The 16,525-nt window shown below is 37.0% G+C and overlaps 1 protein-coding gene across 6 annotated transcripts; it reads left to right on the top strand.

Annotated features, from left to right (window-relative positions):
- Nucleotides 1–1,391: 1,391 nt before the first annotated feature.
- On the top strand, nucleotides 1,392–13,560 carry LOC148846780 (protein FLUORESCENT IN BLUE LIGHT, chloroplastic-like). Of its 6 annotated transcripts, none has more exons than XM_088948873.1 (6): nucleotides 1,463–1,661; nucleotides 1,861–1,943; nucleotides 2,698–2,993; nucleotides 4,103–4,265; nucleotides 6,552–6,872; nucleotides 13,085–13,560. In XM_088948873.1, exons 3-6 carry the CDS (start codon nucleotides 2,733–2,735, stop codon nucleotides 13,285–13,287), a joined length of 948 nt encoding a protein of 315 aa, XP_088804999.1. In that variant the 5' UTR covers nucleotides 1,463–1,661; nucleotides 1,861–1,943; nucleotides 2,698–2,732; the 3' UTR covers nucleotides 13,288–13,560. The 6 variants fall into 6 exon arrangements, with proteins under 6 accessions (XP_088804997.1, XP_088804998.1, XP_088804999.1 ...); XM_088948876.1 differs by having other exon boundaries at nucleotides 1,536–1,661; nucleotides 2,698–3,001; XM_088948871.1 differs by lacking the exon at nucleotides 1,861–1,943 and having other exon boundaries at nucleotides 1,392–1,661.
- The last annotated feature ends 2,965 nt before the right edge of the window (nucleotides 13,561–16,525 follow it).

Raw genomic sequence — 16,525 nt, 5'->3', positions numbered from 1 at the left:
AGTACTAACTTAAGCATCGGAGTATTCCTATCGGGAAAACCCTCGGGAATCTTTCATTCCATCTTCTCAAGTCTCGCCCGTTGCCAGCAAGGAGCCAATCAGCGGTCAGCTAGGAGTGCCTGGATCGCGCTACATCATGATAAGTTTGAAACCTCAGTGGTTCAGTGGTTCTTTAGTCTAGATGACGTTGTAGCTATACTAAATGGGAAGATGTTGATAAGAATACAACAACATTTGGCAAGTCTTTCCACCCAATCTTCTGGGTTTCCGTAAATTTGAAAGTCCAAAAATAGTTATGTTTCCATTTGATAACCAAAAACCTAAAAAATAAGAAGTTGCATGTATAGAAAGGCCTAAAAAGACTGAAAACATTAAATTTTAGGAAGCTTCAAATTAAATATTTTGGTCTTTCTACAAATAGATAGACTCTAAACATGTTTTTTAAAGCCTGATAGATCCACCTGCTTATTAAATAGTCTTTATCTTTAAAGACAAGACCCAAAAGCTCAAAATGTCTTTGGGCTACTGAAAGATCTCTTGAAAAAAACTTTTCAAACGGCACCTACATCTTGTTGATAATTAACACACCAGAAGTACTCTACCATGCTTAGGGTAGATAAAACAATTCCCATGTGCTCTCCTCACAGTTCATTCATCTAATTATAGTCCAGAAATGCTTTCGATTTTGCAATGTTTTGTTTATCAATCACTCCAATTTTTTTCTTTTCATATAAAGATCATGAATTCGTGTAACATCATGTAAATACAAATATGTAAAATGCAAATACATTTAAAATACCCTACAAAAGATTTTGCACTGTGACTGAACATATTTGTACTTCACACTCAATATGTATCAGGTTTTGGACCCACCAATACGCCAAATATTAAGAATTTGAAAAGATTTTCCCATATCTAACGTCTAAATTCTAAAATAAAATGTTTAATTTAAGATATCAAGTTAGGCCCATTTAGCGTGCGTTGGGTATTGCTCATTGCCTTATCGGACTTAGATTTGAACGTGGGCTTACAAGCCGAATCTAGGCCAAAATTGGTCATATGTTCTGTCTGGGCTGTTTGGCCTAGTCATAGACCCAGAGTCGTAGAGCAGTCCAGCTGGAGGATATCTGGATATAGTACTGGTTCTAATCCAAATATCTCAAGTGGGGTTCACCGCTCACCCAATCAATCTCAAGGAGATCTCCAATCAGGAGGCTGACAATTTTCAAGGTTCCGGCTACCAACGGGCTAGCTAGTAGCCATTGAACTTTGAACACAAGGGCCATTTTCGTGATAAGCTCAGCATCCAAGGGTAGTTACATTCGCCGAGATTCTTCGGTAGAGTCTGTACATCTGTTCCTTACACAACGGCGCTCACATGCACATCCACCGTGCATTGGGGATCTTTTCTCGTGAATAATAATTTATAAGTACGAGAGATGTTCCCGATGCATGATACGATGTGCATATGAAGCGCCCTATGTGAGGAGCAGATTCGGTCTCAGACGTACGTGTACTGTGTACATAAAAGCCCACCGAAAGAAACATCCATCGCTCTCTATCCGAACCCATGGCGGTCTTTGTCTTCCATTGCGACTGCATGTCTTTCCGGCCATATCGGCCGTTTCCGTCCGCTTTTCCCGGTGTACTTGTTCCCTCCGGTAAGTAATTAGATCTCTTGACGACTTTCACCGTCAAATCATTCAGTTCTTCTAGCGTGAGTAGGAAATCTGTCCACCTTCTTTAATGGATTTATAGCTCTGAATACTGTAACCAGACTTCGATTTTTCTGAATTAGACTTGAGTCTAAGTCATCTATTCCTAGAATGTACTCCAGTTTCTGTTGTTTTTTTGTAACAGGAACTGAAATGCTAGCTTATTCGGCAGATATTACTTATTTGTCGCATGGCATGTTTTATATTCTGGTTTCTGAGGTTACATTTGTAAGTTACGCCTTCAATTAGTTCAAATGATTTTCTGTTGTTCTTCTTATTCTTTTTTTTTTTTTGCTGGAAACAAAACTTATATTATTCTTTACATTTAATGAAAATGATAAGAATATGATTTACTAGAGAAAAAAATGATAGCTTTTTTATCATTAATTAGAGTTCCTACTTACTTTTGCTAAAAGAATATGAAATAAAAAGGTTTTAGTATGATTTTAAGTTCTAAATTCTTTTTTTTTCCTCTTCTCTTTTTTGAACAAACTTCTAGTGCTTTCGATATTGGTTATGATTTCTGGTATTTAGGTTGCTACTATTATTTGCTTTGAATTCTGTAAATAACGGTCATTTCACTATCTGCATGCAATTCTATATTTTAAGTTCTTTATTTGGATTTCTTGGTTCGTCTCATTTTAACATACATTTTGTTATGGAAAAATTGTTGTAGAGGAACGTTTTTGCCGTAATATTCTATGTTAATGTGCTATTACCGAATGAAGAAAGACTAAAGAACCAACTCTTTTTAGTCCTTCTAAAATTAGCAACTGATACTATCTTTTATATCATTTTTTCCAAAAGCAAAATATTTTATTCATTACACATTTCATCTGCATATGGAATTTATTCATGAGATTGCAACATACAGATTTTGTTTAATAATCATAATCTATTATCAATAAGGAAAATATACTGTATCTATGACTCCCGTGTTTTTATTTTCCTTCCCTTTGAAACTCTGATTTAATTCTTGCAGCAGAACGAGGTCTAAAAGATATATTGCATGTGAGAATGGTGAAGATCTTTAAGCATGTCATGCAAGAAAAAGCATTGGGTAAGGTTGATTTATTACCAACTAGAGGGGAAAGAAGTCTCTGTTCCTTTGTCAACGCTTCTTGTAGAACCCAGACACCAATTGAGACAAGATGCACATTGCCAAACTGCCGATCAATGTATTCAGGGCAGATGAACAAGTTGAAAGGAATTTGTGATACTGATCATAGGCTACTAGGCTTTTCCAAAGTTATTGTGGAACACTTATTTGCTCATCAGGTATGATGGTGAGGCTCCTTATATTATGCTTTTGATATTTCCTTTATTTAGATTTTATTAATTTTATATTCTCTTTCCTACAAGTGTCACAAATAAACCCTTTATAAGCATTGGAAGCTCCATTCCTCAGAGTTGTGCATTAACATATTCAGTATTGTACAAAGAAGTTTAGTTGCTCAGCCTGGCATTTCAATATCCTCAAGTTAATTGCAACATAATTTTGCTTTAAGTTCAGAAGCTTTTATTGGTGGAAGACTGGAAGTTGGAGCGAAGTTGTATTTGTTGCTATTAGGTTGTCAATTTTCAGATCATTGTGTTAGAAGCAGCCTGTTTAAAAACCTAAATTGTGGTGTTACTGGAGTTTGACTTGTTTTCCTGGAGATTTTCTGCTTGATCATCTGAGCCATAGGGACCGTTATATCTCTAGTAGATGTATGATGCATAAATCAAAAAGAGGAACCCGTGCCTCTATACTATAGATTATTTGTTTAATGAGACTTATGATTTGAGAGTTTCTTTCTGATTCACTTATTCTCCTTTCATGCAATTCTCCTCTCCTTTCCCTACCCATCAATGGGATCCAAGGTACCCTCTGGTGGATGCTGTCTATTGTTGTTTGCTGGAGTATCTGTGAAGGGATTGAGAGGCTTTTCATGCTGCCTATGTGTGGATGCCAGTTATTACCTCACAGATTTGGTAGTATTCGAGGACTTTGGGTTTAGAGGAATTTTGTTACTGGTCTTTGTTTTGTGTCTTGGGAGTAGCATACTGTAAAGCCTTTTTTGAGGCATTATTTGCCCTCTTTTTTACGTCTCTATATTTATTACACCAATGATTTTTTTTTGGGGTTTGTGATAAAATATGGAATGACTGAATACTTTTGTCTTTTTCTTATGTGTTAGTATAGGCATTTTCATAGCTAAAAATATGAATTCATGATATGATATATTATCATGGAAAGATGGAAGTCTTTGGATTTTGGCATCAATGCATACATTCCACAATACTTTATGTATCTCCAGCTTAGATTTAAGTAGTATATCATCCTATGCAGATCACTGTCAAGATTATCACGTTCCCCCATTTGATGGAAGCTATGATTGTTGCAGATCACGACACCATTCAACTCACCGACTACAATATTTACTGTTGCAAATATTTTGATGCTGGCCATGCCTTTTGAAGCTCTGGCAGAAACATGTGAGGCTGATAACTCTGTTTTCAACATGCCTCTTTTGCTCTTTGTAGCCCTTGTAGGGGCCACTGTTGGAGGTAGGGTAGTATTAATTTCTGTCAGTTTGTTTCAATGGAATTCCACTAGTACTTATAATGAAAGTTTTCATTAGCTTCCTGGAATGGATTATGGATTATTAGCAAAGTAGTGACAGTTGAACTATAGTTGTTCAGTTTCTATTGTTTCCTTACATGTGTTGTTATATGTGCATTTGACATAATTCTCAAATAATATTCTGAATGTAGTTGTATCTTAAATCATAGAGAAATTTGAATTGAATCAAATTGTGAATTGTATAATAAATTGTAAGATTATTTCCCTCTTTTTACAAACTTGTCTAAAAAATTAAAATAGATATACAAAAAATTTGAATATATTTAGAAAAGTGATTCCACTCCAAGGTTCAAAATTTCGATACGTATTGGGCCGTATCGTATCGTGGGCTTCCCGATACACCCCTATAGAGGGTGTTTCGGGGTTTAACCCGGTTCAGGGAGTAGACGGGCCTTAAACCGACCCCTCTGAACCAGATTGGAAAAAAAAACTAAAAAAAAAAAGACGTGAGCCTCGATACAATCCGATACACCCCTATTGACGTATTGGACTGTATCGATATTATGAACCTTGTTTTACTCTACTTTTAATCCATATGTACCATATATGTACCTAAAACAAAAGAGTTCACCACTTGTAAACTAGAAGTCTAAGATGATAAGTTTGACTTGAAAGTCAAATAATCCACATACAATGGCTCATTAACCTACATATGGTGGGAAATAAACTCAATATTGCTACTAAAAGGTTTTAAGTTTGACCTGTATCCATCTTTTATTTTCTTAATAAAATCTTACTCTACCTCTTCATAAAAAAGGTTTTAAGTAACCTAAATAAATGATTTTCTGGTAAGGAATTTAAAACAACTTTCTCTTGACAAAACTAAATAGACACAAAGAAATGACTAAATATATTACTATTTCTTAATTGATTTGAATCACATGAATCATATAAATTGTAAGATTCATAATGACATCATAGGATTCAAACAAAAATTGTAAGGTTTTTGTAGAAAAGGATTGAAACATACGATTCAAAACAAAACTATTGGGATTTATGATTCAAATCATGAATCATATAATAAATCATAAGATTTTGACTTCTCGAAAGGAATGTCATAACTATAAATCAGTGGTTGCATAATAATTGGGTACTGGATCTTAACTTTTAGACATAGAAAACCAAGGTTTATGCTTTGGTTGCCACAGGTGCCTAAGAGGTCAAATGGCATGCAATTTTTAAATATGTTATTATATAATAATTTCTCAAAAAAAAGGTTTTGGCCCTTGGGTTTGTTGTCTTTTCTTAGGGTACTTAGTTGTCAAGGCAACTCCTAGGTGACAAGGCACCCATGGAGAGTCGCCTAGCTTTAAGTGCTTAGTTGTTATATACATGGCGCTATGAATTATTTATATTTTCTATTTTTATATTATAATAATTATATATACATCATTAAATTAAATTATTTATTTTGTGGGTTCATATACTAGTTTCTTTTTATTATTTTCTTATCTGTTGGGGTTCAATCAACACACATGTTAGTGTATGCTGTCTTGAACCCTCAAAGGCTTCATAACCTGAACTGATGAGCAAGGAAGAAATTTAAATTTTGTCCAGTCAACAATTCAACATATTCTTCCATCCTTTCTTTTCATCTTTTACTTGGATCAAAACAGGGGCTAAACCCCCGTATTTTTTTTAATTTTCTATTCTTTCTTCTTCTTCTTTATTTTTCTCATGAATGTATAGATTTCAATGTTTTAATATGCAGGTTATAGATAATTACCAGTGAAAGATGGTTGTTGGTTGCTATGGAACCTAGGGAATTACCCTAGATGTTAAAAAAAAACCATCACCTAGGCGACTAGGCAACCCCTTGTCTCCTAGCCCTGCCTTGGTGCTTTGAAACCTATGGGATGCTTCTATTTTGGATGCCTCAACTCTGTTCGAATTACAAAACGCAAAAAACATTACTTTATGGAAATGAATTACAAATTTGATTGTATGCAGATTTCAATTTGATACGTTAATAGAAGAATATTCCTAACCAAATGCAATATAAGAATCAAAAGTTACATATGGTAACTTTTTTCTATTTGAAATTGTCATAGGATATTAACTTGAGTTGGAAAAAAAGATATTCTTATAATGTTTAAAAGAAATTACTTAAACCTCCCCCATTTTCTGATAATTACTTGCCCAGGTATTATCTATTTGAGAAAGTATTATCTGTGAGCTTCTTTGTAATTAAACCACACTGTTTGTTTCAGGTTTGCTTGCACGGCAGAGGAGAGGAGAACTTCAAAGGTTAAATGATCAGCTTCGACAGATTAATGAAGCACTTCGGAGGCAAGCAAAAATTGAGTCCTATGCCCCCACCTTGAGTTATGCTCCAGTAGGTAGTAGAATATCAGAGAATGAAATAATTGTAGATTCAAGGAAGCAGGAGTTAATTTCACGTTTGAAAAATGGGAAGAAATTCCTGAGAAATCAGGATCCCCAGAAAGCATTTACAGAGTTTAAGACGGCTCTTGAGCTTGCTCAGAATCTAAAGGATCCAATTGAGGAAAAGAAGGCTGCTCGAGGCTTAGGTTTGTATTTCAGCCTTTCATTTTCCTATTGTCATGTTGTTTAGTCCTTTTTGTTTATGAACTCTAGAAACGAAATAAATGGAATACTCAAACCCTCTCTGCTCAAAAGTTATCTGCAAATTTTGGCATTATTATTATTATTATTATTTTTTTTGAAAACTGTAAAGTAAAGCCACATGAGCTCTTCTCGTTGTGAAAATTTGTTCTCAAAAACCTAAGTGTCCACAGCACACAAATAGGAGGGGGGACAGAGGGTCACCCTGGTAGAGGCCTCTAGAGTCTAGAGCATAGTTTTCTAAGGTGCCAAGGCGAGGCTAGGCGACAGGGGGGCACCTTGTCGCCTAGTTGCCTAGGCGGGTACCTAGGCAATGGATATTTTATGTAGAAAACATAGATCCTAGGGTAAAATAATAAAAAGAAATTACTATGTAAACACACAATAAATATTTTAGTTTAATAGTGTCTATTTTATAATTATAATGTCAAAAAATAAAGAATAAAAAAGTATTGTATAATACATAGTACAAAACTGCTTGGCGATTAGGCGAGGCGAGCCTCAAAGGGTGCCTTGTCGCCTAGGCATCGCCTTGATAACTATGGTCTAGAGTTTCTGAAATATCTATGAGATGCACTGTTGACTAGAATATATATATATATATATATATATATATATATATATATATTTTATCGGAAACGGTAACTTCGTTACTGTAAAATTAAGATACAATTATCAACCCCTAAGATAGGAGTTGGGCCTAGACCTGTTCATGGGCCGGATGGCCCAATGGGCCGGCCCGGCCCGACCTATAGTTAAACCTAAGTAAAAACCCTATGTGATATCCATTTGAATAAATTTTTTGATTTGAGAAGGTTGTTGATTCACTTGTAAGCCCATTGTTCATTTAAATAGGGGAAAAAACACCTGAATTAAAATAGATAATGTCTATTTGAATAGGGAAAATTTTGATTTTCTTTTATTAGGTCGGGCTCGGGCTTCGAGCTTTTTATCAGGGCCAGGCTCGGGCCCAAGTTCTAGGCCCGTTGGTCGGGCCGGGCTCGAGCTCGGGCCTATTATTTTTCTGTTAATGAACACTAAAAGCCTGGCCCGAGCCCGGCCCGAGCCCGCCCCAACTTGGGCCCAAGTAATTTGAATTACAGAACTACCCAGAACAAACTTTCCCTCATTGTCCCTTGTTTGGCTAAGGTATAAGCCAGACCATTAGTTGATCTTCTTTTCCACTTGAAGCCTACATCAAGCTCCCTTGTTATATTGAGAATTTTCCGTATGGGCTTTTGTTATGTCCATGCTCCCAACTTTCCTGATTGCAGCCAGTCCATTAACAATTTAGAATCTCCTTCTATCTCCACTTGGTGTAATCCCAATTGCTTGGCATATTTTACATCTTGAAGCAGAGCCATCACTTCTACTCGCAATGAGTCTCCCACCCCTATTAGCCCAGAAAACATAGCAACAATTCTCCCATCACCATCTCTGAATACTCCCCCTATACCTGAAGGCCCTGGGTTACCTCTAGATCTCCTATCAAAGTTCAACTTTATTCTTTGTTGTGAGGGGATCAAATTTCCTACAGAATAGGTTTTATAAATGTTGTAGCTGCCACCATTCCCCAATTCCTAAATATGTCCTCAACTGAGAAATCTTTAAACAAATCTAGAGTTTTCAACCAATGGGTAGTCATAATGGTTATTCTTTCTATAGTTGCCTCCTTGGATTTTCCACTCCTTTAAAGATCCTGTTATTTCTTTCTACCCAGACTGACCAGAGTATGGCTACTCTTGTGGCTCTCCACATAAATCTACCACGCCTCTTTGGTTGACTAAAAAAGCTTGGGTCAAAAAGGTTTATCACATCCGGGGGAGGTGTCCACCTGCAAACAAAGAGAAGAGAACTAGGACCAAATAAAGTGCACAAAAGGACAAGATATTAATAGGTGTGTGATCGTCTCACCAAAACCCAAACAAAGGCTACAAACATGGGGTGAAAGGCAAAAGTTTGGCCTTTTTCTTTGCAACACATCCGGAGTATTTTTTTTAAAGAACCACCTCCCAACAAACAGCCCGAATTTTTGGGGGTACAGGGCTACACCATATCTCCTTTGATGGAAAGTTTCTTGGAAGGTTATTTGATTGAATGAGGACATTAAAGAAAGATGAACAAGTGAAAACACCAGAGAGGGAAGGTTTCCAAATTCTACTATCCTCACAAGACTGATCCAAAAAGGTCAACCCTAAAAGGGAAACTAGTTCATCCACCATTGCCATTTCCGTCTCCCTTAGACCTCTCCTTAATCCCAAGTCCTAAGAATTATCAATAAAAACCGAAGAGATCACTTTTCTTTTATTTTCTGACAGTGAATAAATAGTAGGGAACTAAGGGGACTCTCTCCCACCCAAACATCTTCCCAGAACAACACTTTGACTAGAATTGAGAAAATATAGTATCTTGGTGCAGACTCTTATCCAGTTTCTCCAACTTTGGCTGAAGATCATCATTTAAAAATATCGCCATCATCATCTAAGCCTTGTCCCAACTATATGGGTTGACTATATGAATCTTGTTTTGCCATACCATTCTGTTTAATTTATATCCATTGTTAAATTATGAGCGCTTAAATAATTTCTTACTACTTCAACCCATGTCCTTTTCGGTCTGCCTCTAGCCCTTTCAACTTGCAAGAGATTACTGCTTGTTTTTTTGAAAGGTAACAAATCTCTACTTCTTGTGGGTGCTGTAAATGGTCTTCTATGCACATGACCAAATCAATCATCATTTAAGAATATATTGTAGACAATCCCAATTGACATGATATTTTGCAAATTATGCCAGGTAACCTCCTCTTTTGTCGTGAATCTATTAGCTCATTTATAATGAAAACACCCCATCTAGGATTTACCTTCCTATCACAAAAGCTCCATTTCTAGAGATGATTGAATGTAGACCTTCTCCAACCTGCCTGACGCCTGCCGATACTTCATCTATAATTTTGTAAACGCTGGTAGTAAGGCTTATAAACCTATAGGCTTTCAGTTCAGCTTCTCCAGTGAAACTAGTCATGCCATCCAATATCACTGACTTCCACTGTTGAGTGTTCCGATCCAAAACTCCAGCCTTTTGCAGCCTCATATTGTCAAATCTGAAGGTAGTCACTCTCCTTTCTATGTGCCTCTACATATGAATAGACTTGGGGCATGGCCTGAAGTTGGCCAGTGAAGAGCCTCTTGTATGGGCTTAAGATAAGCGTCTTTTCTGTTACGAGAGACTAGGAGCCTGCCAAGTTTGGTCATGGTGAGTTTTTTTTGATGGTTGTCCATGTATATTTTGCACCTTGCAATTGCACATCCAACAGATCCCACTGGTTAACAAAATGTGAAATTTCTCCATTGCTGGCCTGATTCTTGACCCCCCCCCCCCCCCCCCCCCCCCCCCGTATATGAGAATTTGATCAAGTTGAACCATCCATGCACCAAGGTATATCCCATATACCTTTGATCTCATCTAGCTCACTCTCACTCTAGAACAGTTGTCTTGGTGCTTATTCTGTTGGACCATAAATACCAAACAAAATAAAAGAACAAGCCTTTTGCTATTGATTCCAAAACTATCAAGACCTAGAAGTTGCTGGTCAACTTGTAAGATATTATGGACATGATTATTGCCATGAAATCACAACACACACTGCGATTCCCAAACCTCTGTGCACAAATCTCACATACAGGTTCTCCGAGACTCTCAAAACTTGGAAGACTTTGAATCCAACATTTAGACAATCCATCATTTTATGCATGATGAGTGCAGTGATTGCAACGAGATCTGATGGTGACACATGGAGATCGTGTGAGAGGTGGGGAAAACTGTGCAAGGTTGTACTTGGTCCCCTCTCATATGTGTCCCTGCCCATGACCGCCTATGCTGAGCTGGTATAACTAACTAAAGAACTTTCCTACGAAGAATATTCCAGAACATTATCCAAGGCAATGCACGAGAGGCATGGCTGCCTTGACCTATAAATAAGGAGCCTGATCTCCTTTTCGGGGACCTTTTCAATACTTTAGCACTTCTAGGGTTTCAAACACCTCTCTTCTAGTTGACTTTCCCACTGGCATAGTTCCTAGCTGACTATTCCACTGCCTTAACGTCAAACACCTCTCTTCTAGGTGACTTTCCCACTGCTTTAACATCAAGCCCTTACACAACTGGTGTTTTCTGTCCAGCTTTCAGAACTTCATAGACCACTGCCACTTTATACTCTTACACAACTATCACGAGAACTGTAATTGTTTGTGTCCCAAATATTTTGCAAGCAGCTCCTACCGATGGAAGATAGCACCAATCACAAGGTTATGCACCCAAGATAATTCTTATGATTGAGGAGTTGAACACTTAAAGCTTTTTTTCATGCACAATGAGTATATCTAGATTCCATTTCCTGATTTGATGACTGCACACAAGATAGTATTTTGCATGACGACATTTAGGTGAGGCACTGATCTCTACTCCTTCCTTTTCCCCATTGGTCCCTGAGATGCTGCCTGCTTTGTCATTGAGTCACCATGTAAGTCACAGAAATTCTCTGGGTTGGCCCCTCTTGTCTCTCTTTGACCCCTCTTTGCAAGATTGGGTGAAGTTCTGTTTCTCTTAAGAGCTCCATTATTCTGTCCTCCATGCATTCATAGGACCCTTCCGGAAAAAAATTGCTGGACTGTTTAGATGGGAGTGGAGGGGAGGACAGGAGTTTTGGTGCGACAAGAGCCATCCAGTGTTCTCCCTTAAGGTCAGACAGCTTTCACTCTCAATCATTGCCAAAGGTTTGAGTTTCTGGTTTTCCCTTGAGCTTCTTATTTATATCAGCAATCTTGACCATATGGAACAATATGACCCTTCTCCTATGTGGGGTGTGATAGATGTCTTGCCCTGATCTATTGGCACTGATCAGAGAGCAACTGCACCATGACTCTTAGTATACTTTTCCCCTATACCATTGAGTCACCAGTGTTGAAAATTTTGCCCATGGAATGAACTCGTTAGAGGACAGGGAGTAGTACTCTCTAATATATTTACATGTACACAAGCACCTTGTAACTGCCAAGATGGCTGGTTGGAATTGTGGTAGAGTATTGTGTTAATATTTTTTTAATATACACAATGATTCCATGTGCAAGTATAATTTTGTACAGCAAGATGTTATGCATTGTTTAAGCAATAAAAGGAAAGGCCATTACCCAATGTTGGTCCCAGATATCTTGGGTCATGGGAAGGTAGACTGGATACGGATCTAACCTTCAGCAGTTTTTGCAACTCAGATTCTAATCATGTTTTCATGTTTGTTAGCCCGAGAGTTTACCATTAAACCAAGCATTGTGTGGGCAGTAAGCCCAAAAAATTTAAGTCAATTCTGCACATTTTATTCTTTGTACTCTCCATTTATCCCAATCAACCCTTTTCTTTTGAAAGCTGGCTTCATTGCACTCTTTGCATTTTCTACATATAGAGCCCACAAAATGGCAGCATATAAACCCTTTTCTAGATATGTGGTGTACTCTCCAAAATGTCTGCTGCCAATTGACTGATGAAAATACTAGCACACTTATAAAGATGCTTAATACTTTAAATTTGAGTACATACAGACCCACAGAACTCGATGAAATAACAAGTTGGATGAGTCTTAAGACTTGTTTTATTTTATGCCAATTATGGTTTCATATAATTTGTATAAGTTGGGTTCCTCTATTGTGACCTGGGTGACCAGGGTTCAAATCTTGTAAACAGCCTCTGTGTATCTCAGGGTTAAGGCTACTATCATCTGTCCCTCCCCAGGCCCTGCATTTACGGGAGCCTCATTCACTGGGCTGCCCTTTCTTACATAGTGGAGCTAGATTTGAAGTTAAAGGATACAATGCATGCTTTCTACCTTCTTTAAGAGCTCTTGTTGATCTTCATTGGTTACAAACTAGAATGTCATAACATTTCTACTTTTTTTTCTTCTATTGGAGGAAAGGCTGCAAATTTTATTATTTTACTAGTCATGTATTGGGTTCTGACTCATCGATTTTTTTTTCTTTTTTGATAATTTTCTGACTCTCACCAATTTGCCTCAAGTATTACTTAGTTTTTCTTTCTCATACGTGACAAAGTATATAATCTGTATATGCTATTTATGCATCTTTGTAATGATGAAAAATGCTTGGTTCAGGAGCATCTTTGCAGAGGCAAGGGAAGTACCGAGAAGCAATAAAATACCACTCTATGGTTCTATCAGTATCAGAGCGAGAAGGAGAGGATTCTGGCAATACGGAAGCTTATGGAGCAATTGCAGACTGCTACACTGAACTCGGAGATCTTGAGAGAGCTGGAAGATTTTATGACAGGTACATTTCAAGGTTACAAATGGATTAATCTGATCTCTTTTTCTTCCCTTTTCAATGTTGTATCAGGATTGGCACGTTGGCAAAGCTCATGATTTTGGGTTTGAGGATGGCCTCTGGCCTAAACTTTGCGGGAAGTTCTTTGGTAAATTTTCACCGTATATTGAAACTTGCGTTTTGCAATGTATTTTTAATGCTTATTGATCATTAGGATATTAGTTGTATTTTACCTCTAAGATATCATTATGGGGAACTCTATGATACAGAAAATATATGATATGAAAAGAGTTTTGACCAATCAAAACCCACCCATGAATTTTGATAAATAGCACCTGATTCGCTACCATGTTTATGATTCCAGTTTATTGTTAGTTGTTTTTCGGATATCTTATCTTTTCCATATCATAGTCGAACCCATTCATTATAGTTTGGTGATCCATCGGCAAAGTCTATGGTCTCTTCAAATCATCCTAGAGTATAATTTTGACCAAGTGTACGACTCATGGCTTTGCTTCTCATGCCGCTGCATAGAGATTCCACCCCTTTTGAATGCTCACTACTTCTGTTGTTTGTGTTCCTTGTGTTCTTGAGTTTTGGCATGACATCAATGCCGACATATCAAGTTAGATTTTGGGTTTTTGGTAAAATCTATGGTGCAGAACTGCAGAGGTAAAAAACTGAAGTATACTTTGTGAAAGGTAGAAGTATACTTTGATGCCGACATATCAATACATCACAGCTGGCATCTTTAACATTGTTAAAATCTTGATGATAAGCACACTTTGTGAAAGGTAGAAGTATACATTGTTAATCTTCAAGACTTCAACCAATGAAAGCGAAGTAGACCATGTGTAATTTTGATTTAATAGACAACAAATATTTATAAGTGGTCGGTGATGGATTTTAGATTTTGGCATCCTATATGTATATACACACACTTAAGGTTGGGTTGAGGGCAACAATGTAATTTCATTTTTGTAGACGAGGGCTGGTTGATGTATTAGAGGGTTGATAGAGCCGAGGGCTTGTAAGTCTGACCTGTGGAGGAAGAAGTATGTTAGAGGCCTCGGGTGTTATCTCAGGGGCGGAGACTCCGATAGTCAAGTTAGCAAATGCACAATGAGGGGTTGGACGAGACCTGGGTAGAGATAGTTCAGATGAGATCACCAAAGAGCTAGGGAGCTTAGAGCTATAGAAGCCAAGATAGCTTACTTAGGGAATGATGGTACTTATTTTTACTTGAACCTACCTGGAGTTTGTTATGGGCAGGCCAGGATGCCATCTGGCTGTGTCACGTGTTGCCATCCTGGGATATATATATATATATATATATATATATATATATATATATATATATATATAGAGAGAGAGAGAGAGAGAGAGAGAGAGAGAGAGAGAGAGAGAGAGAGAGAACCCGATCTTTGTTCATGGAAATTTTGTTGCCAGAAAATACCTGAAGAGCATTGACTAATCAAAACCTTCAATGATTTTTGATAAATACCATTGACCTATTGGTTGTCGGTTGCTTGGTTACAAATTTTTCCACTATTATAGTTGAACCCTGATATACTATTCTCATTGATCATTTGAATGAATTAGTCAAAATTCATCTCCAATTACGGGTGTTAATGGATCAGTTTTGGATTGCAGCGAGGCTCAAAGTATCGACATAGACCGATACGCTATATCTACCGGTGTATTAACTTGTATTGGTGTTTTATTTTTAAAATTGGTTCAGAGGGGTCAGTTTAAATCCTGACTACCCTCTAAACTATGGTTTGACCTGATGCAACCCCTGGAGGGGTGTATTGAGATAGCCATCGGCACAATATGTGCCGATACTTTAAACCTTCGTTGCATTCCACCCAAACCAAAATCAATTTAGACAGATTGGATGGACCAACAAGGCATTAAATTGGACCAGTCTAGATTTAATGGTCTAAAATATTTATTGGATTGGATCTGATCCATCCGTAATGAATTTATATTGGATTGGAACAATATCTGGTCCATTGATAGAAGATAAGAATATAGGTGACCATGGATCAGGTTTGGGTTAAAACTAATCTAAATTAAAACAAATTTGAACAGGATGGTCCAAACATTGAATTGGACCAATCCAAAATTCTCATTAGATTGGATTGGATCTGGTCCATTTGTAATGATCCAATCTGACTGGATCGGATTGGACCAAAATCCAATCCAGTTGATACCCAATGTACAACAAAGCAAACCCCTTTCTGGTCAGGAAGAAGAAGATACGATAAAAGGTCAGCAGCTGCCTCTATGATCTTTTTTTCGTAGGTAAAAAGTTGGGGTACACAAGGGGTAGCACTCCCAAACACCCAGGCCTCCGCTATGACCATCTGGATATCTGGCTCGGCTGTTTTTATGCCTTAAGGTTTAAAAAAGAAGAGAGCTATCAGCTCTAACAAACATTTCATAAGAAAAAAATTATTATACAAGCATTTCTCTCTTTTTCTAATTAATGTTGTAAACATTTACATAAAACCCCAGGAATCCATCAATAAATGAGGAATTCCATGATATGGATTATGAGACAAGGCTATATCTGTAATTTCAATAAAGAATTGGCTAAGCTGCAATAAATAAAACAAGAATTGGTAGAAATTCTCATAGGTGAAGACAAATCAAACCCGTTTTCAGATAAAAGAAGGCATAAAAAAGATTCAGATATAAGAAAGTAACTAATCTTTAAGGGTTAGTTGAGGTATTTACATAAATATTAATTATCATTTTAAACAAACATTAAATTAGTTTTAAGATATCCCCTTAAATGCCAAACGACATATACTCTTGGATAAGAATATTAGATATTAATCATATTATCATTTAACAGAAATTATTCCAATCGTCTTACACTATTAAACTAAATATTCCAGGGAATATAATGTAGGCGTATTCCATCGGATTTAAAAAGAAAATCTATAAAGCAAACTTTGTGGACCAGAGATTAATTATCTTTTGGGCAAAGCTTCATATATTTAATAAAGAAAGAGATGATTTTACGGGCCATTATACAACTAGAGAAATGACAAAATATCACCTGAATTATTGAAAGCGAAAACCAGCTTATAATATGTGTAAAGTGTAAGTAAGCCTGCATCAATCATTTTAGTAGTTTAGAATAAACAAGATTGCAATAATATTCTTTCATTTCCAGAATCTATGGGTTCAATTGGTACAAGTCTACGTTGATGGACCGATGGAATAACTGGACACGTAATCAAGACTTGCCTTTTTCTATT

Source organism: Nelumbo lutea, chromosome 6 (assembly GCF_056320005.1).
Source record: "Nelumbo lutea isolate HS-2025 chromosome 6, American lotus-T2T, whole genome shotgun sequence".
NCBI classification, from domain to species: domain Eukaryota; kingdom Viridiplantae; phylum Streptophyta; class Magnoliopsida; order Proteales; family Nelumbonaceae; genus Nelumbo; species Nelumbo lutea.
This window is presented reverse-complemented; position numbering and strand designations above follow the sequence as displayed.

Excerpts from the sequence above, each read along its gene's own strand:
- LOC148846780 (XM_088948871.1), top strand. The coding sequence starts at position 1,571 with ATGGCGGTCTTTGTCTTCCATTGCGACTGCATGTCTTTCCGGCCATAT. Across the intron at positions 1,662-2,697 it reads CGGTGTACTTGTTCCCTCCG|CAGAACGAGGTCTAAAAGAT; the intron begins GTAAGTAATTAG and ends TAATTCTTGCAG. Across the intron at positions 2,994-4,102 it reads AACACTTATTTGCTCATCAG|ATCACGACACCATTCAACTC; the intron begins GTATGATGGTGA and ends TGATTGTTGCAG.